At 39.1% G+C, this 22,346-nt stretch overlaps 1 protein-coding gene across 1 annotated transcript in view; it reads right to left on the reverse strand.

Annotated features, from left to right (window-relative positions):
• LOC122078080 (uncharacterized WD repeat-containing protein alr3466-like) overlaps positions 1–20,889 on the reverse strand; it is a 24,449-nt gene extending 3,560 nt beyond the window's left edge. Inside the window, exons 1-9 of the mRNA XM_042643947.1 lie at positions 20,668–20,889; positions 19,959–20,030; positions 12,269–12,334; positions 12,049–12,166; positions 5,534–5,630; positions 5,158–5,317; positions 5,040–5,088; positions 4,871–4,953; positions 2,810–3,030 (exon numbers count right to left, since the gene is read on the reverse strand). Of these exons, the coding sequence (XP_042499881.1) occupies positions 2,810–3,030; positions 4,871–4,953; positions 5,040–5,088; positions 5,158–5,317; positions 5,534–5,630; positions 12,049–12,166; positions 12,269–12,334; positions 19,959–20,030; positions 20,668–20,889 (1,088 nt within the window). The remainder of the gene's footprint in view (positions 1–2,809; positions 3,031–4,870; positions 4,954–5,039; positions 5,089–5,157; positions 5,318–5,533; positions 5,631–12,048; positions 12,167–12,268; positions 12,335–19,958; positions 20,031–20,667) is intronic.
• Positions 20,890–22,346: the final 1,457 nt, after the last annotated feature.

The following is a 22,346-nucleotide window of genomic DNA, read 5'->3' on the forward strand; positions in this document are numbered from 1 at the left end:
ATTGTGGACTGGCCGATTCTGAAGGGAAGAGGATTTGGATTTAACATCAAAGTAGATAGCTTTCCAAATCTTATCCGGAGAACGGGATTTAGGAGTCCATCTACGGATATTACGCTCCATCCAGAGGTGATAGACAGTAGCGCAAAAGGCCAATTTGCCAACAGTGTCACAGATGGTGGAACCAGAGAAGGTCATATCAATCCAATTCCATTCCCTATTAAAAGGAAGAATAGGTCTTCTATACCGCCAGCATTTGGAAAGAACAGACTTCCAGATGTGGGAAGATAAAGGGCAGGCGAAGAAGAGGTGGGGGATGTCTTCAGTACCCTAAGGACAAAGGCAACAGGCAGGGTTGGCAGGGATATGCAGATGAATGAGAAAAGATTGGGTGGGAAGGCAATTGGACAGACAACGCCATAGAGTGAAGCTATGACGGGGAATGTAGTTTTTGAACCACACAACCTTCTGCCAAGGGACGGAATGGGAATGAGTACAGATGAGAGACCAAGCGGAGGCGGAGGTAAAGGTTCCATTAGAGGAGGGGAGCCAAAGACATTTGTCATCTCTGCCTCTGTGGCCAGGAGGAAGAGGGGGAAGGTTAGAGTCGTTAGACTAGAGGTCAAACAGAGGAGGGGGGAAGGGGGAGGGGACCAACTGGAGGCGGAGAGGATGGAAGAGATGGAGGCATTTGGGGGGAGGCTGGAGGAGTAAATGATTCTGGGAGAAAAAAGGAGAGAAAGAATGCCAGAAGGGTGCTGGGGTCCTTCCAGAGGGAGATAGACTGACCATTACCAATAACGAAGGAGATGGTCGGGAGGGCAACTAATCGATGCTCGAGAATTTTCCACCAGATCCAGGAGGCATCAGGAATGGAGGGAGCAGTCCAGAGGGAATTAGATTTGAGCAATCCCGAGTATATCCAGTTAACCCAAATGCTTTTGTGCTTGGACACGATCTTCCAAATGAGCTTGAGAATGCCAACAGAGTTGGTGGTTTTGATTCTTCTAATCCCTAGACCACCTTCGGCTTTAGGAAGGCATACCTTTTCCCAACTTAAGCGTGGTTTAAAGTATCTCCGATACCGATACGATCCTCCGATACGTATCTTAAATTTAGCCGACCGATACGATACATGAAATTTTTAAAATCCTTTCGTATATATATATATATATAACCTACGATACATACCGATATGCATCAATACACTATCGATACGTACTAATACGCTATGAAAAATATAAAATAGAGGTGAAATATACGTTTCGGTATGTATCGATACGATCGGTGAGTATTTGTATGTATCGATCGGTACGTATCGATGAGTATTAGTCCATATCGGTGAGTATCGATATGTATCGATCAGGACGTATCGGTGAGTATCGGTATGTACCGATACAGTGCACTATGGTCATATAATGACCAAGATGGGTATTTTTTCAGAAAACACGATTTTTTGAGGGGTTTTTGTTCAAAAGTTGCTACCAGCCATATTTCTCTCTAACTAAAGTGGAAATCAAGGTTGGGAACAAGGGTTTTACATTTATGGGACAACCACAAACCTTGAATTCTTAGTGCGATACCCTCAATTTAGTGTTTATGCATAATACATGTTATCAATAGTTTTTTTTAACAAATTTTTTATGCAAAAGTGTACAAGGTGATATTGAATATGATTTTTTTTCCTATGGACTGTCTGACAGATATAAAAAAAAGTGTTTTCATAAATTGAAATCCTTATATGAGGGGTTTTAAAGATATTTCCCCCCAAAGAGCAAGGTAGGAATAAAAAACCATCTATGGTTTGAATTTGATAGTCCCATAGGGGCATTTCTGACTAAGTTATTGTCAGAGTATCTGATTGGACAGCAATTGATACCAGATTGATATGCATTGAAGGCCTTTGATCTTCTCCAGATAAGCTGCGAATGAAGTCCTCCAGAAAGGTAGCTAAATTAAATTTTGATGGTTCCTTTTTGGGGAATCTAAGTTCACCTTGAATTTGAGTTTAAGCGCAGGATGAGGTACAATTAATATTGAGGTCCAATAGGGAAAGGTGACTCCTACGGATCTGAATTAATTTCTCTCAAGAGTCAAGATGGTGTCCGAGATTCTACTTAGTAGAGGATATCAACATGAGATGGTTGAGGGCGATCCAGAAAATGTTAGCGTGATAGATGAAGGACCCTTCAAAGGAGACTTGGCATTATTCTGATCTCGTCAAGTTGATTTGGTACCCGGCTTCCCAGTTGAGTGCTTTGTTCCTATGTTATTCAAGCAGTGTGAATGAGATGGTTACTTGGCAAAACAAAGTGTTATTCATGCTTTGTTTTTTTGTTAGAATTTGATTTCTTATGATTTTTACCAAATAACAAAAAGGGAATGGCAAAAAAAAGAAACGGATGGTAGGGTTTTAAATAGTAAATATTTCCAACGATACGGTCAAATAAAAGGTCAAAAAAACAGAGAACGGCAAAAAACGGAAAACAGTTGGTACGGGTTTAAAACGTGTAGATTTTAAACAAACAGAACCAAAAAAAGGGTACTATTCTCGTATAAATTAAGGAATTATTACATGAATACTTGCATCTAATGTTCAAAATTAGGAAAAGGCCATGCATGTTCAATGATCTACACATACAAATTTGAATCAGATTGGAACGGTTTCCAGCAATTCAAAAGAACTAATAAATTTGGTCAACATAAAGTGAACAGAGGTAACCAAGTAGCAATAACTAAGGTTTTTCTAAATAAAGAATCTGGATAATTTCCTAATTTAATATAACAAAAGCTGCTTCCTTGGAAAATTTACCCCGGAAGTTGACCTGTATGTTCTGCAGTGGGCATTTGCTTCCCATGGCTCAAACAGTGCAAAGGTCTCATATCAGACATATCATTAACAGGGACAGGTTTTCCTACAGGCATCTGCCCACGATTCATTGGAAAAATTCGTGTATCCCACACCAGCGTATTATTTGATGTACTTGAAGCATGGAAATATGTACCACAGCTGCTAAAAGAAACAGACGTCACCTAAAACACAAACAAAATAATTCAGTCCATTATAAAGCTGTTAAAGAGTAAATGAAGATACAGACAAAAGTAGCCATTTGGACAGCTGAAATAACCGAGATAGTGACTTCAGAAATTCTTTAGATAATGGCTTACTTATGAAATAAGGAAACCCCGATTGTAGAACCAAAAAAATAGTCACTTCAATACACACATGCTGAATAGTCAAATATTACATCTTTTCGACCATAAATCTACATTTATTTTTTATTTCTTTTTCCAGAATTTTTGTGAAACATAATATTTTGTAGTTTCGAGGTAATCAATCAATTATATGGAAATATTTTCAGCAAACCTTGCATCATCCATACTCCCTGTATGAAACAATTTACCATGTTAACACATTAACTTGCATAGATAAAAGGCACATCTGAATGTAAGTGATTAGATGACTGGCATAGGTGATGCTAAGCCATATGCATAAAGATGTTATATTCAGCTTATAGAAGTCTTGGTTTGTCATATATCAGTTGTGCTTTTATTTCATCGATTTCTACGGTAATGGGCTCAAATATAAAATCCGAGCAATTAGTCCAGGTGGGGTGATGAATTTTGTTTTTCATTGGTGGAACCCAGCAGGTTTTTGGGCCTTGTTCCTGCGGCTACAACTGTGCTGGAACCTGTGATCTACATCAATTCTTACCATCCTGAAAAAACTTGTCCACGAGTTTGGTAGAGATGTTGAATCAGACTTGCATGATCAGCCTATAGTGGGAAGTAGAATTCAGCAACCATCAAATCCGTCGGCTGTCCTTCTAGCTTTCATACCAAATAACGTAGGAGCTAGTTCAGCTAAGAACCAACTTTACAAGAGGAGGATCGATACACAGATGTCCAGCAGTTAAATTACCTCTTCGAACAGTCATCAACAGATCAATAAATTTCAGAATAGAATGTTCACCGGAATTGACTGCCTCTCACCCACTCATAGGCATCTCACCCAAATTCACTGCATCTCACGGCCATGGAATAAAACCAACTTCTTTTTTTCATTCATTAGTTCATTCTCTGGAGCTCTAAGGCTCTTACAAATAAATAGGGTTTAATGGAAATATCACAAAGAAGGAAAGGAGTCCCTCGAATGGTGTGGACTATCTTTTACATCAAGTTATTCAAATAAAGAAAGAAATAATGCATAACTTGATCTAAATAGTAACTTAAACCTAATTTAATGCTAGATCAAATTAGTAAATGAAATAGTAATAAAATCTACCTAATATCTTTATAACAAATAGAAACTAAACATCTCAACAGTAGCTCTCATTCTCCACTACGCAAGTCCACCTCTTGTACTCCTAAAATTCTCCCTAATCACTTCCTGCCGAGCTCGCTATGGGGCCCACACGATCTGAACAATATCTCCTCCTTAACCAGCAAGGAAATCTGGGATATATCTCTATTAAACTGCTGGATGATATTCTAAATTCTATCCAAATCTGGAAATAATCTCTCAGATATCCTCCACAAAATTAGAAATCTGAACCCCTGGAATGTGCACCATCGAACCAAGCAAGAACCAGGCCACGTCAGAGATTCTGGACAGTGTTTGAGCCTTGTTCTTGCAGCTACAACTGTGCTGGAACCTGTGATCTACATCAGACCCTGCAGTGGCGGGAGCTTCCAGCACTAGGTATGCCCTTTTTTTTTACAGATAGTACAAATAGACAATAGAGGTAGAATTATCCTCATAATATGACGTAAGTCAGAAGAACAACAAATATATTGGATAACAGATGGACTGCCAGAAGGTAATATCCACAGATCAACTACTATAGTTGTTTGCTTCAAATAATGACCTTACCTCATAACTGGGCCCCACTGACAGACGAGATATAGCACCACACGTCCTGATGTCAAAAAGCCCAACAGTCCCATCCCCAGCACCTTTCAAAAGCATGCAACCACAAAAGTTATCTTAAGGGGCACGGACAAATTTCTCTAAACAATGGGGCCATGAAAATAAATAATACCTGTGATTATGGTGTTGAAGGCTGGATCTATTTTCAGGGAAGTAATGTACTGAAGGAACAATTAAGTCAGCATATCCTAGAGTTTGATATGGTAATATCCACTAAATAATCAACTTACAGCGTCATTTGCAGGAAAAGATTGACAATTTTGGGAAGTCTCAATATCCCACAGTTGCACCAGCGCGGGACCTCCATAGGCAGAATCACTTCCACAGACAAGGATATTTTGACTACAAAACTCCATTGCATCAATGGAGGGGAGAAGCTGGTTTTCAGCCCTGCAAATCAAATTAAATAATCCAATCAAGAAAAGCAATAGAAATGTGGACCACCTCAAAGGGCACATAAACATTTAATCTTAGGAAAAACTTTTAAGGTCATACCAAACATAGTGTAACAATGGAAAAAACACAAATCAGAAATTCATGAGACATTTAAAAAAAGAATTCAACAGAAAAATAAAAACGTCAGCTTCTGAAAGGTAAATTACCTACCTCATATTCATATTTAAGTCAGAAGCCAATTCCCCAGTCAGAATATTCCATAAAAGAAGCTTCCCGTCCCCCTCCCTGCCACTTGTAACCACAAGGCCTAAAAAAAGATAGACACATCTCTAAGGTAGGAGGAAGCTGTGATGCCAAGAGAAGAGAAAGTCTCCCGCCCATTTTTATTAGTCAATTTTCTATTAGCAGAGAGAAAAGATATCCAAGTGATCGAAAAATTGCTCACGAAATATCAGCAACCAAGAAAAGAAGCAATGGAGGAATAACATGTGCAGAAGCTAAGAAACATATTGAGAATAGGAACTAGTCAAATCAAAAGTTCCCCCAAGCAGATGTGGTCTTGTGGCTTCATCAAAGTATTTCCGGAAAGAGAAAGATGAAAACCCCATCTGGTTTTAGAATTTTGTACCAACCATACCAATATAAATGGTACATAAGCACAGATGTGGTCTTGTGGCATCATCAAAGTATTGCAGGAAAGACAAAAAGATGAAAACCCCATCTGCTTTTTGAATTCTCTACAGACTGTACCAATATAAATGGTACATAAGCAGATGGTTTGGGACTCTAATATGAGGCCTCCTATGCCAGACAACCTGATTGGCCGAACATAAGCCTTCAATCATTACATTTTTTCCATAGAAAAACAAGCTGATATTTTTTATATTTTTTTAGAATGACCACATTTAATTGGAAGAAGATGGAGCATAACACTACAAAACAGAGGCAAGAACTAACAAATAAAAAACATAGCAAACCAAATACAACAGTCAATTCACCCACCAAACACGGACTCCTAAAATCCAAACTCATGGTGGTCCGCCTATTTAAGTCAACTTCCATCTTGCACTATTTTTTGCTAGTCCACCTGCAATGAAATTAGTAGAGAGGGAAAAAAAAAGAAGCCCAGCTGCATGAGATGTTCATTGCAGAGGTTAGAGATTGACACATCCAATTAGAGGTAACAGGCACAAAAGACCTATAGAACCAATTTCCTTCCACATCATAATGACCCCAAAATCCAAATCCCTTCCCATGATTGATGCTATTTCTGAAAGCGTACTTTTTGCTATTTCTAAACCCAAATTATTTTCGCTGCCTCAATCGAATTGGTGATTCTAATGGTGCTTCATAATATAAGGCCACCTCTGAGGGGGTGATTTCCAGTGGCTCCTCCAATCAAGGGCTGTCTTGGCAATGCATATATATCTTATAAATTGGCTTATTTAGTGGAAATAAGCCTTGAATTTGGCTATGTAGAATTGGGCCTTTGGTCCAATGGATTTCCATTGTAATAGGCCAATTTAATGGGCCTAAATATGGTAGGAGGTAGGAATGCGAGATTTAATTGTTATTGAGATGTTCTATTTAGCTGGAATAGATCTCAATGAGTCCAGCCTTGTTTGAGTTGTTTCCTTCTTATTGTATGCAGAGTTTTAGTCAGTTAGATTACCTCCAAAGCAAGCTATTTGCTGAACTCTAGAGGATTTTTAGGCACAGTTTGCGTATGCTTTTTGAAGTTTCATTTAAAGATATGTAAGGACTTATGCCCTACCAATGAATTTAGTAACACAGATGAAGCTTGGGCTCAGTTGCCTGTGTATTTCAAACTTTCTTATGAGGATTCAGGAGGTGGATCTGTGGATTCAGCAAGGGTACTGGTGGATTCCAGCCCACTGATCAGGTGGATTCATGATAATATCTTTCCTTCTTTTCTCTTCTCTTCTTAATAGAATCAGGTCAGTGTCTGCATTTTCCTTAATTCCTTTCTATCTTTATTTTGTTAGTTTGATTCTGTAATTACGTTAGGTAGTTTTATGCTTCAGTCCATCTCAGTTTTCAAAAACTCAGTTTTCTGAATCTGATTTCATGCTACTGTTAGTCCTCATATTGCTGTTTACTTATTAAATCAGATCATAACCACTGACCAATCCACTGTTTTGAACTCACAATTCCTGCATATCGATTCTTTTTCTTTTTTGAGTTTCAGTTTCCTATTTCAAGTAGAATTTTTCCATTATTTTAAATCTGTCCATCAGAATCTGGTCAAATTTTCCAGGATTGTACTCTATACCTTAACAGATCTTCAAACATAACCTTCGCCAAATCAGACTTATCTTTATTCTGATATTGGTTTTCTCTTGAAATCCGGTTTGTCCTTTTTCCTGAGATATTGTCATCAACTAATATCCAACTGGATTTACCCTGGATCGAGTTGAGCACTACATTACGTGGGTTCCCAAAGGAGTATCACAATTAAAAGCTTCCTGCTGTTGGTGTCCATTGATTTACCAACAGTGTTCTAGCAAGCTGGCCAAGCCCTGAATGAATTTTATTGTGCCAATCTCTCACTATGGAGTTTCGACAAAATGCCTTTGAAGCACTCAACTAAACACCTACCATGTTGCGCTAACTAACATTGTCCCCACAATCTGTATATAGTTCTATCCCGATATTCCAAACATCTAGAAGAATTATGGCAGAGCAGTTGTTATCTTTGACTAAATTGAGATGGCTGCCATGCTCTGAGGAAATCCACAATGTCAATTAGGAAAGAAACTAACTAAATTGAAAAGTGAGTCCAAATTTTGCAATTACAGTGAACAAAAATAGAAGATGCTATTCATCCAAAAAAAAAATAGGAGATGCAGACTCATTGCATCATCAAGCATGTCTGACACATATTAGGTCATACAGCCAAAGTATGATGGGTTTCTAGAAGCCTAAAGGATTTAGGTTCAGAAACTCATCTGAACACCAGAATCACAGTGAATGGTATATGACCAGATTCAAGAGAAGTTTAATAACCTGAGATCAAATCAACAGATGTGGCTCAAATTCTGGTCAATTGTGGTTCTAATGATAGGGAATAAAATACCCAAAATAGAACTCAATCCAACAGTGAGATTCAGTAGGCAGGCACAGTTTCAATCAAGCAAGTAATCTCCAAAACAGAACCAGCAAAGACAATAAAGGAGAAATTAAATGACAGCAGATCAGTTACTCAAATGCAACTAACAATGAGGTCCAGTCTTTCTTCATCAACCGACACATTCAGATCCCCTCTCTTGTTGTCTTTGCTGGAATGGCATTGAAGATGTTGACTACCTCTTTTTTTCTTGCCTATTATCTTCCTCCATTTGGAAGAGTCCTCAGCTCCTGCTGGCCCTCCCGCAGAAGAATCCTTCCTTTGTCTAGAGAATGGATCTGGATTGACATAACTTCTGGAGGCCATACTATCTGTGACACTATTGGGAAGCTAGCTTTTGGAGTCACGATCTCTCATATTTAGATGGAGCGTAATCTCCGTAGATGGACTTCCAACTCTCGATCATTTGATAAGATTTGGAAGGCCATCTATTTTGATGTCAGCTCCAAACATGGTTGTCTTTGTCGATGGCATGTCCGTGATTCCCCTAGGAATAGACTGATGGTCGCTTCTTGGGGCCTCCCCCCGTCAATCATCTGCACCCCCCCCCACTTATGTATCCCTTCTCCTAGTTGGGCTATTGGTCCTCTCCCCCCCCCCCTTGTATATTTTTTCCTTGGTAATGAATTTATTTCTTCACCCAAAAAAAAAAAAAGAGGTCCACGGTGGTTGCCATTAATGAGAGTAACGGCTCTGCAAAATTGGAAAACAGAATTAGATGGATGGATTGATAGTTCTAGAAGAGTCCCCATCAGATTAAAATACCTCAAGTCTTAACAAGAAACTGAGATTCCAGATTCCAGCAGATCAGTGATTCTGGTCTTGATGAAATCCAGGTTGTAGGAAGATTCTACAGAGGAGAATAACATAGTCTAATCTCAGATTAATCCATCAGTTGGATGAGGAGATTAGATTAGATTCCTTGTTCAATTAAAATCCATCAAATCGGACTTGAAAACAGCAAGTTTCAATCCGTAGTTTGTAGGATTTTAATGGAGTCAAGAATGTGTTTATGAATGTCAGTCAGAAATTCGCAATAAGAATCAGATTGGAGAAGAATCGAATGAACTCAAAAGAACACTGGAATTGAAATTGTTGGACAGGATATGGAGTTGCAAAACACAATGGAGAAATTACTTGAGTATTGATGGAGAAAGAAGAAGATATAACTAAGCATCCCACCTAGCCTCAATTGGAATCCCACCAGCCACCTAGCCTCAATTGGAATCCCACCAGCCACTATTGGCTTCCCACCAACATAACACTACATCTCATAGCAAATCTGGATCTCATAGAATAAAGAAAAGGCTCAAGCCAAAATTTCATTAATCGAATTCGTGTACAAGGTTGGACCCCCCTTACAAAATTATATAGAAGACTCAAAAACAGATTCAAACACTAAAAAGAAAAGGCCTAACCCAATGCTTAACTAATAAGGCAACATAAACTGACTATGAGACTAACATAGTAACGGAAACTGACTCAAACAGGACTAGACTTATAGAATCCTAATCCAGCCTAACTAAAACACTTAATCACTTGAAAACTCTCTTATTTTTGTCAGGAGCCTCTGATGATGATAAGAGTCGCTTCAAAGATAGGACTGGTCTCTCCTTAAGCTGCCTTGCGATCAGGTACTTGGGTTTAACTTTGATCCCTTGCCAGATTGACTGCTCACCACTGCACTCCCATTTAGAGCTCTTGAGCAAGAGGCTCCAACTTTGGAAAGGCAAGCCGCTCTCTTATGCCAGTTGCTCTCCTCTTACATATATTGATTTGGTATTTTCGGGTTGCCTTAGTCCACCATTAAGGAGATGGAGTCCCTTATGTGTGCCTTCCTTTGGAAAGGCTATAAAGTTGCCATATTCCTCCTTCACCCCATCAACTGGGCCTCTGTCTATCTCCCCGAGGATGAGGGGGTCTTGGTTTGAGAAGAGTTAAAGTGATTAATTGTGCTGGCTTCCTCAAATTGATTTGGAAGTTAGTGGCTATAAGAAAAAGTAGTTGAATCGACTGAATTTACTTAGGGTTGCTTCATATATTTGGAGCTCCTTCCATTTCTGATGCTTCCTGGGTCTAGAGAAATATCTCGAAGCTGAGACCTCTTGCTTATGGAGCCGATATCTCCCTAATTGATGATGGTGCCTCTACTAGTATTTGGCTTGACCATTGGCACCCTATGGGTAATCTCCTCCCCTCAATCTGTGCCAGAGCCATATACATGTTGAGCTTAAGAAAATAGTCCATGGTTATGGACATTCTTCGACATGATGTTGGGCTTCCCCCCCCCCCCCCCACCCCCCCAAAAAAAAAATTGAATGTAGTCTAGAATGCTTTGCTTGGCATCCCCAGAAGGCCTAGTGGCTCTATAGATTATGTTGTTTGGTCTCCTTCTTCCAGTCTGTTCTGTTCCAAGTCGTCTTGGGACCTTATCAGAGCTCATGGCCCTTTGACTTCTTGGTGTTAGTTGGTTTGGTTCAAAGGCCACATTCCTCATAACAACTTCACTCATTTGGTGAACCTTCTCCAACTACCTCCTAATGGAGTCGTTTCTCTCATCCATCGTCGCATCCCTGCATCCCCATCATGTTGTCTTTATTGGAATGCTCTTGAAGATGTGGACCATATCTTCTTTGATTATCCCTTCTCCACTTCAGTTTGCAAAGGGCTTCTAACTAAGTGTTGACCAGAGAGGAGAATTCTACCATTCAAAAGGGAACAGATTTATGTGGACATGACTTTTGGTGGAAAGTTTATTTGTGATGGGATTAATATGTGTTGCAATCAAAGGAGTGGCTACAACATCTGCAGTGGATGCAACTTGTGGATTAGAACGCCAAGAATCTCCTCGTGGAATTGAGTGGTGAGTGTTGTATCACTATCATCTTACATGATTGCTTGTTTTTTCAATTCTCAAGTATGTTTTGATTGTTTTAATGGGTTATTTACATTCCCAATATCTTAAGTTATATGTAGACTTAGTGTTTATAACAAATTAACAAGGCTAGTGTACAACATCATTTAGTGTACACTAGTAAACTTAGGCCAGCACCACAATTACCATTTTGTGTGTTTTTTTTGTGAAAATAATTCATAACTTAAGTTTAAAAGGTCAAAAATCGGCTGCACACAAAAAATCAGACCAAAAAAAAAAACACAATCTGGGCCTGGAAACCAAGGTTTTGGGTTGGCCCAGAAAAAGTACCAGGTTTCGACTTGGTTTTGTAGGTTTCAACCCATATCTCGGTTTTGAACTGGCCTGCCCAAAACATACTATGTTATGAAGGAATCACAACCGAGAATCCCTTGTAAATTGCAAACTGGAGCTCTTTTTATTCTTCTGAAAATAGTTTGGAGGAATACTTTCGCAGATAATGCTTTTTCAAGGCCTGAAAACTGAAACTTTGGTCACATAAGCTTTACAAATAAGGTTGACAACCCTGTATTTCTCAGTTCTCACTTACTAATGGAATCCAAATATTCATCTTGCAACTAATCTCAATCAGAAATTAATTTTTTTGTTGGGGAGAGAGAGAGAGAGAGAGAGCCATGCATCATGCACACGAATATAACTCACATGACTGGAAATGGTTAACTGCCATTGCATTGATTTTCTTCCTATGTCCAGGAGAAGCCTGACCACCTCCTGCTGGCCCCAGAGTAAAAAGGCATTCACCTGCTCTGGAGTCCCACACCTGTTTCCATGAGCTTGTAAATAATAAATGGGAAACACTTTAAGTAGTTCACAGAACTCATGTAGAAGTGTAGAATGCTTATTTGTTTAGATCAGGGTGTACCCTTAACATGTTTGCACCACAAGAAACAATACTAGCACCATGCACAGCATATTCAACCGCTTGGATCTGTTCATCAAGAAAACAACAGATATTTAAGCTCAATGTCCTCTTGTAATGAGCACACACATGCCTTCTATGTACCCATACAGAAAACATACAATAAGTTTGCACAATTGGACTAGAGGGAACAATAACACACATGACACATGCGTTTTATGTAACCATACAGAAAACATATAATAAGTTTGCAATAGAGGGAACAATACTGTACCAATGAATGGCATACTTAACTGCTTCCAACAGTCCAGCAAGTAACAAACACACTTTTGAGCTCATTGTTACCTTAAATAACTGAAAACCTTACAGCCTTTACAAACTTTTGGTATAAAAGCCATTATCCAAATTCCACTTGTCATCACTTCACAAATGGGATGATGAAGATGAGTAATTATATATCATTCCTCTTATCTATTCATCTGAGTTTTCTCATTGCTGGGCCGCTGGCTCCTAAGAACCAGATTTGCTGCCCTAGATGTCCTTCTTGCATCTTTCTTAAATCTTCTTCCTTTAAGGACTAAAATTAGCAAAGGGCTTGAAGCTTTTTCAAACTTTTGGTCTAAAATCACTCTCCATGGTAAATTGTCATCACTTCATATATGGGAGGATGCAAATCAATCAAAGTATATTTTCAACTGCCTTACTGAAGGTGACCCTATTTATTCCACTCTCCCAGGGAAAAAGTGAGCCTTTTAGTTCATTAAATTTTAGAATTGTTGACACTGAGAGTGTCAGACATGGCAACCTAGACACCTCCAGAAAAATAAATAAATGAATAAAAAAAAATACCATATATTTATATGTCATATATACATCTGAGGCAGTTGAACTGTTTCAATCTTAACGAAACAAAACAGGTGTTTCTCAAACATCAGGCATGGAATTTAATATTATGTTTGACAAGTATGCAGTTTAACAAATAAAAATGGCGGGTAATTGCTAATGGGTAATTGAAGATTTTGTTCAAAATAAAATGTTAAGAGAGCAGAGCCAGGCTTTGTTTCTTGATGAGGCAGAGGACCAGATAAGACTTGAGTTGCAGCATTGAGTTCTGCTGAACACCAGCGAAGCAGGAAGGTGTAGGTCCCACCTCTTCTCCCCTCTTTTTTCCTCTGTGCTTCTTCTTTTCTTTTCTTCTGTTTCTTTCTTTCTTCTTATTCTTCCTTCCCCATCTCCTCTACTTCCTCCTGTTTTTCTTCCTCCTGTCAATCCTACTACTGATTTCCTCCTTTCTTTCTGCCTTCTTCTTTCTCTTCTTTGTCTGTCTTCCTTTTCTCACCACAGCCGTGTCGAACTGCATGTCCATCCCTTTCAAAATGCATGTCAGTGTCAACTGTCAACTGTCTACAGAGGTCAACACTGGGATTTTTTATTTTTTATTTTTTTTGGGAGGGGGGGGGGAGAGGGGTGGGGGTAGGAGCAAACAGCCATGCCCCACAAATCATAGTAGAAAGAAAGTGAACTATGCCAAATTTGGATACTAACTAAAATGATTCTTCAAGGGATTAAAAAACATTTGATTGGTGGGGTTGAATTGAATTGGGGATGAATGGGTGTATCAACAACATTAACTCAGCCTTATCCCAACCAAATGGGGTCAGCTACGTGAATCCGATCAAAGACAGCAAAAGAGAAGCAAATGGGAAGGAACACAACACAACAAATCATTAAAATCGCACTTAAATGGGGTCGGCTACATAGATTCTTGCCCTCCAATCAGATCCATTTGAGGACATACTTGGGAGTTGGGACAAGTCCTAAACTATGCATTTCTTTTCTCACTACTTCTCCTATGGTCATTTTAAACCTGCCCCTAGCTCTTTTAGATTCTTCAATTTGAATCAGATCGCTCCTCCTTACTAGAGCATCCCCAGGCCTCCGTTGAACACGGCCATGCCACCTCAAATGGTTTTCTCGGAGCTTAACATGAATCGGGGAAACTCCCAAATCAGCTCTAATTTGGTCATTCCTTATTTTATCCTTCCCAGTTTTGCTACACATCCATCTCAGCACCCTCATCTTTGCTACACATAGCTTATCTATATGACACTTATTAACCATCTAGCATTCCGTGTGATGCAGATTAATTACCAAAATAGGCTTGTTTTATTAGGAATAAGCCTAGGGTTGGGTTCCATACATCTTGGGCCTTTGATCCCATGTATTTTGAGTGTAATAGACCACTTTTATGGGTCTAAAAGGGGGGCTCTAAGATTGAGTAAGGGATTACTAGTTAGTTTCATTTTTCCATTAGTTTCCTTTTTAGTTGGGCTTGATTTGAGTTATATTTGTTTCCTTAGGAGTCAAGTTATTAATTGAGTCAAGTCATTAGTAGTTAGTTCCTTTTTCAACTAGTTTCTAATTTCAGTTTTTAGTAACTATTGTATTAGGAGAATATTTGGTTTCCTTTTTGAGGAACCTTCTATTTTGTAATTCCCTCCCCCATTAACATTATAAATAAAGAAGAGGAGGCTCCTAAAAGCCTAGAATGATTTTGATAAAAAAATAATGGTTGTTGCTATTGTCTTCTTCATGAAGAGTTGTCTTGTGTTTGATCAAGGCTGAAGGAATTGGTGTTTGATCCAACTGACTCTTTGCGGCGTGAAGTCCAAGAGGTCTCTTCAACTATTATTTCTTTCTTTTCAAAGTTAATTGCAAGGTTCTTCAAATCAGGTAAGAGATCTGAAACTGTGATTGAATTCTGGTTCTGGAAATCTCCAGATTTCTTCCTACTGCCCCTACTCTGTTCTGGAAGATCCAACCAGCCGATGGCCCTCCCCTTTTGATCGTTTGTTGGGTTTATTAAGAGGGAGGCTCGACCTTAATTTGGGACCAATCAGACCAGGGGATTTTGAGTTATGAAGTTTCTCTCAATTCTGGCCGAATGCTAAGTCTGTCCAGATCTGAATTCTGTTTTGCCTTGCTGAAATCTGTTGTCTATTTAATATCTCAGTTCTGCTACTATTTAGTCCTACAACTGGTGATAACTGATTTTTGCAATTCTGAGTTCTAAGTTCACTGTGTTGCTGTTTTGTGGAGTCGATTCTAGTTTTACCTAATCTGTGATGAAGTTAGTTGCTGCCCTTGTTCCTGAATGGACTGATTCACCTAATAGTAATTTGAAATGATCATATGCTGTTTAATATTCTACTGTTGAGGTTTTCTTGAAGCTATTGGGATCGACTGCAAGGTTTTAGAACATGCTGTCCAGATTTGTTAGTATACTGCTGTTGGGTTACTTGGTGGATTTTGGTTTAAAAGTTCCTGCAGTATTGGGTCTAGTTTGGTTTGTCAAATCTAGTTCTACATTAAGTGGTATCAGAGCATGGCTGAGAACAACACCCTCACCCTAGCTTCTATTATGGAGTTTCTACAGAAATGGAGAATTCAATTGAAGGCTGAACCGCAAGCTTTGCAGACTGATCTGAATGCAGAGTTGTTGGCTGTGGAAAACCAACACAACAACCTATCGGTGATTCACATACAATACCCGAAGTGGAAGAAGCATCATTGAATGTAACTGTTCAGTCGGCTAACAGGAGACTGCTTAATGTAGAACTAGATTTGACAAACCAAACTAGACCCAATACTGCAGGAACTTTTAAACCAAGAACAACCAAAATCAACCAAGTAACCCAACAGCAGTATACTAACAAATCTGGACAGCAGGTTCTAAAACCTTGCAGTCGATCCCAATAGCTTCAAGAAAACCTCAACAGTAGAATATTAAACAGCATATGATCATTTCAAATTACTATTAGGTGAATCATCCCATTCAGGAACAAGGGCAGCAACTAACTTCATCACAAATTAGCTAAAACTAGAATCAACTCCACAAAACAGCAACACAGTGAACTCAGAACTCAAAATTGCAGAAATCAGTTATCACCAGTTGTAGGACCAAATAGTAGCAGAACTGGGATATTAAATAGACAACAGATTTCAGCAAGGCAAAACAGAATTCAGATCTGGACAGACTTAGCATTCGGCCAGAATTGAGAGAAACTTCATAACTCAAAATCCCCTGGTCTGATTGGTCCCAAATTAAGGTCGAGCCTCCCTCTTAATAAACCCAACAAACGATCAAAAGGGGAGGGCCATCGGCTGGTTGGATCTTCCAGAACAGAGTAGGGGCAGTAGGAAGAAATCTGGAGATTTCCAGAACCAGAATTCAATCACAGTTTCAGATCTCTTACCTGATTTGAAGAACCTTGCAATTAACTTTGAAAAGAAAGAAATAATAGTTGAAGAGACCTCTTGGACTTCACGCCGCAAAGAGTCAGTTGGATCAAACACCAATTCCTTCAGCCTTGATCAAACACAAGACAACTCTTCATGAAGAAGACAATAGCAACAACCATTATTTTTTTATCAAAATCATTCTAGGCTTTTAGGAGCCTCCTCTTCTTTATTTATAATGTTAATGGGGGAGGGAATTACAAAATAGAAGGTTCCTCAAAAAGGAGACCAAATATTCTCCTAATACAATAGTTACTAAAAACTGAAATTAGAAACTAGTTGAAAAAGGAAGCTAACTACTAATGACTTGACTCAATTAATAACTTGACTCCTAAGGAAACAAATATAACTCAAATCAAACCTAACTAAAAAGGAAACTAATGGAAAAATGAAACTAACTAGTAATCCCTTACTCAATCTTAGAGCCCCCCTTTTAGATCCATAAAAGTGGTCTATTACACTCAAAATACATGGGATCAAAGGCCCAAGATGTATGGAACCCAACCCTAAGCTTATTTCTAATAAAACAAGCTTATTTTGGTAATTAATCTGCATCACCGTGTCGTATATCATAGTTGGTCTAATGACTATCCTATAGATGTTTCCTTTAAGACTGAAAGGAATACATCGGTCACACAACACTCCGAACGTACCTCTCCACTTCATCCATCCCACTTTAATACTCTGAGAAACATCATCTTTATATCACCTTCGTTATTTATGATTGTCCCCAGATACCTAAAATGATCACTTTACAGTACCTCTCTCTCTCTCTCTCTCTCTCTCTCTCTCTCTCTCCCCTTCAATCTTCAGCATATCATTATCCATCATAGTGTGACTAAAGTTACAAATCATATACTCCATCTTTGTTCTACTTATCTTAAAACCTCTTGATTCCAAGGTTGATCTCCACAACTCCAACTAAGTGTTAATCCCAGTTTTTGCCTCATCCACCAAAGCAATATCATGAGCAAAGATTATACACCATGGAAACTCGTCTTGAGTGATTCTAATTAAATCATCTATGATAAGCGCAAACAAATAAGGGCTTAAAGAAAATCCTTAATGTAGCCCAATTGTAACTAGGAATTCACTTCCTTTCCCTCCCACGGTTCTTGCACTAGTCACCACGTCCTTGTACATATCTTTAATATCTACATATTTACTTGAAACCCTTCTCTTCTCTAGTACATGCCAAATTAGGTCTCTAGGGACTCGGTCATAGGCTTTTTCTAGGTCAATCCTTCTTGCATGCTCTAAATCTTTCCATGAGCCTCTTGAGTAAGTAGATAGCTTTCGTCATGGATCTACATAGCATAAAACCAAATTGAATCTCTAAGATAGTAGTTTCTCATCTCAGGTGAGCTTCAGTAACCTTCTCCCACAATTTTGACTCATTTAGTTTTATGCCTCTAAAGTTATTGCAGCTCTAAGAATAACCTTTATTTTTGTAGATTGGAACTACGGTGCTTCTCCTCCAATCATCAGACATTAGAGAACCAATGGGTGTATCAGATTTGGGATAATAACACTTAATTGCAGGGCTTCCTCAGACATGTCAAGGATATTACAAATCACCTAGTTGATTGGAAACATGTGTGATTAGAAAAGGAGAAAGGGGTGCTTGGCATTCATCCTGTAAAACCTTTGAACAATGCCCTCCTAGGGAAGAGGTCATGGAAGATTGAGGAGGAAGAGAATAGTTTGTGGAATCAGGCAGTAGTTGCAAAATTGAAGTAAAAAATCCATGGGACAAGGGGAGAGAGAACATGTCATAAGGGACTGGTGTATGGACTGGTTGACATGACCTTTTAATCCAAGGTGAGGTGTTGGTGAGTGAAGGAGATCAGGAGAGATTCTGGTTTGATTCATGGAGCAGAGAGTCACATTTGGGCCAACAGTTCCTGGATATATTTCAAATTGCTCAAGATAAGGTGGCATAGGTGGGTTACCTAGACAGTTCACCAGGCCATTGGAATTGGGGCCCCATCTTTCACCTAGATACCATGTTATATATATATATATATATATACACATATATTACCATTCAACAAAAATTTCAGTCTTTGATTTGAAACAGAAAATCCAGTGGCTTACCATAATGTATCACCCACAGTTTTGAAAAACTGACTGGACACCAAACAACCAATGCAGCCAACTCCATGTAGTGATAAAATGGAGCAGTTCAACCAACTCATCTTGACCAGTCCCCAAAGAATGTGGTTTTTAACAGACGAGACTGTCAGTGAAAATGTTGCAGATGACAGTTTATTGGTGTCCAGTTCTCGGAACAATGGTATCACCCAAATTCAGGTAAGTCCTGGTTGGTAGCTCGACTGTTTGCACTGCTGTAGCATTGGAAATATGGCCAATGAATGGCAGTGGTCATAATAAAGCTGTAGAAAAACGACTTCATGCCAGCTTAGATTTTGTGTTACACTACTAATCTACCATATTGCTCTCAATACCTGATTGCATGTGTTGCAACTTTTTCCCTACAGAATACAAAAGAAGCGGGACCTTGTCATGTATGGGCAGTATGGCTCATACTACAACCAAGACAAGGTTGCAATTTCACATAAATTACATAATTACTGTGCTTCCCCCTTCCCAAAAAAAAAAAAAAAAAGATCCTTTAAAACCCATAGAAGGAACTAGAAAACAGATTTTTTTTTGGGGAGGGGGGGTAAAACTATCAAACAGATTCTGAGCACACATTACATACTTTTCTGGTGATAATTAAGATCCAAAGTCAAAATCAGAAAGAAAAAAAATTGAAGAACCTAAAGAAGAAAACATAGAAACTCTAAATAACTTGAATACAAATTTCCCACACAAGCCTGTATCTTGTCCATATTTCAGCAATAACTCCCTCTTATCACATCAGCGTTGCATAATATTAGGAACTCCAGTAAGCTTTCTTATAATACAAAAATCAAACATTTGAACACTTCCCACATCCCAGGGAAATTGAACGCTCCCATGTACCATGTCTTAATTCTACACTTTGCTGTCTGCCATAATTGATGGTTGCTATCCAGTCCAAGAATGAAACTGAATTGAGAGAGAGAAAGAGAGAGAGAGAGAGAGAGTTCTGGCGATTTAAGGAGGACAAAACATTTTGTATTTACACACACTTTTTAACATCCTCAACCCAAACTTCCTTTTCAAGCCTTCCTCTACATCAAGTTACCTTCCAGTGCATCAGGCTACTTAAAATGACTACATATTGCAGTAAATATAAACTATCACAATACATGAAGAACGCATAAATGCAAATCTATAGAAAGCTATACAATTCTTTGATTTCTGCAAGTAAATAAATGTATTAAGAATGTTTATGGCCAGAAAAGAAAGAAAAAAGTTAAAAGAACACTACAATTGAGTGGCAAACCTGGCAATTGTGGCCAGTGAGTTCAGCTGCAGTTCCAGAATGAAGGTTGTACAATAGCAACTCATTTGGTGCCTGTATGCATCATCAAGCTCACTATTACATTGACAATTTAATGAGTGAGTGACACACGTACGTGTGCATGCATGCGTGCGTGTGTGTTTTTGCTTTTACAGGTTGGGTGGTCAGACCACCATCAGACTGAATGATCTGTACCGGGCCTGGTATCATGGACAAAACATTGACAGACTACCAAACTACAGACCATGCCAATCGTAAAGCAGACCGCCATAACTTGACCCATCAATCACCTTATTTTCAGCAAAAAATAGGCATGCTTATGATGTGATCATGTGATTCAAACCCAATTTGTTGCTCGGCAAGTTAAATCAAGCTGGCTCAACAACTCATCCTTTGCCCAACTTAAATCAAGCTGGCTTTTTTCCACTTGAATGTTCATACCAACTTTTACAAAACCAACCACCATTGAACCTTAATGTGATCACCAACCGCAAGCACGTAATGGTAAGACAATCCGACTTTAAAAAAAATATACGCAGAAGGAACAAGCAGGGAGAAGAAAGAAGAAGGGGAGAGAGAAAGAGAAGACAGTTTTTCAAACTATTGGTACATCAGCATATGATAAATACTCAGGTCAATCGCATGTAACAAGATCAGAATATTATGATTCAAACATCATAACAAGACTCACCTCATTGGAGCTACAAACTAGTTGACGAAGGCCGTCGAAGGAGAAGGAGATGCCGCCGATGGCTGTCGAAGTCTGTCGAAGGCTCACCGAAGGCTGTCGAAGTCTGTCGAAGGCTCGCCGAAGGCTGTCGAAGAAGATGGAGATGCCGCCGGATGCCGCCGGATGTCGCCGGTTCTCGCCGAAGTCTGTCGGAGGAGAAGAGAAGTCGCCGGAGCTTGTCATCGTAGCCTCGTCGGACGTTGGGACTTCTTTCACCATCAGTCACTGAAAACTTAAAAATGTAACAACACAAATTAAGGCAGAAATGTCCAATGAGATTGTTCCAATATTGCTATTTGCTAGTAAAAGAAACCAAATATTCTTATGAACAGTTAAAGCATCAAATTTTTAATTGACAAAGAAAAGTGGGAGGATAAAAGTGTAAAAACAACAGAAAAGGCAACGATCCTAGCCATCCAAAGTTAAGATGGTTCCAAAAATCTGTAGTCTGTACCACCCAAAGGAACAAATGCTTACTTTAGGAAGAAGAGGCCATGAGGTTAACACTCACCACTCCATTATGAGCTATCCTATTGTTAATGGGATATTGGGATGGTATTAGAGTTCATTTCTAACCATTTGAACAATATAACCGTTAAAATCAGGCAGCCCTTTGCCCATTCAACAATTTCAGAAACAAAGATGGCTTGACTTAGGATCGGACCATGGGTTTTGTGAAGCCAAACAGCCATTTTCAAAAAGGTACTGTATATTTTATGGGCTTAAAGATTGGACTGGATCTAAGGAAGAAGCAAAGAAATAACCAATTGGTACATCTATGGTTCTTCCCAGTGAAGTGGGACAAATCCAGGCCTCCTCCCATTCCTTGGGTCGCTAGACGCCATGACAACTATGGTAGGAACAATTACACATAAATACAACTTGACAAGGAAAGCAATCAGCGGTCCCAGTAAACTTAATTAAGTTGAATATCGTAAAATAAAAGCCATAAGAGCTTTATATCATGCAAGATATAAAATTCTATCCCTAAACCCCTTCGAAAAGGTATTTTAGTTCTTAGATAAAGTCAAAATGATTTAAGTATACAGTTCAGCTTCCATTGTTTAATCTCCAAATAGGAAAAAAGGGAAGAGGTTCTCGACACATTCCATAAACCTTATCTAGAAGAATGAGCAAACAGTCCCAATTTGAAGCTCAATGGTTGAGTGGCATTGCGTTCCACCAAATAAAATTTCATTGCCCTCCGCAAGGCTCGGCTGACAGCCGTCTCGCCACTGCCCTCCGCAAGGCTGGCGCCCCTCCCCGGACTGTCACCATCGCTTGGCCGAAGCTCCGGTAGGCCAGCGCCCCACTGATGTGGCTGCCTTCTTGCTAATGGAGCTTCAAATCTCTGCTTGGTGGCTAGGAGTTTGATGTGTGGAGAAAAGTTGAGTAGGGTTTGGTGGAACTCTACCTGGAATTGTCCGGATTGCTACTCTTCTTTGATTTGGGTTTTTGGTTCTTGTCAATTAGCCCATGTGGGCTTTTGAGTGTTGCCCAACTGGGTCAAGATGTAGCCCTTAATGGGCCTTTCTTTTGGTGCCCTTTATGGGCTTTTTGTATCCCTTACTGGGTTTGTAACTTCCCCTTTGGGATTATTTTGTCCCTCCTCTTCTTTTAATGCATATAATATTCACAAA

Source organism: Macadamia integrifolia, chromosome 5 (assembly GCF_013358625.1).
Source record: "Macadamia integrifolia cultivar HAES 741 chromosome 5, SCU_Mint_v3, whole genome shotgun sequence".
NCBI lineage: Eukaryota > Viridiplantae > Streptophyta > Magnoliopsida > Proteales > Proteaceae > Macadamia > Macadamia integrifolia.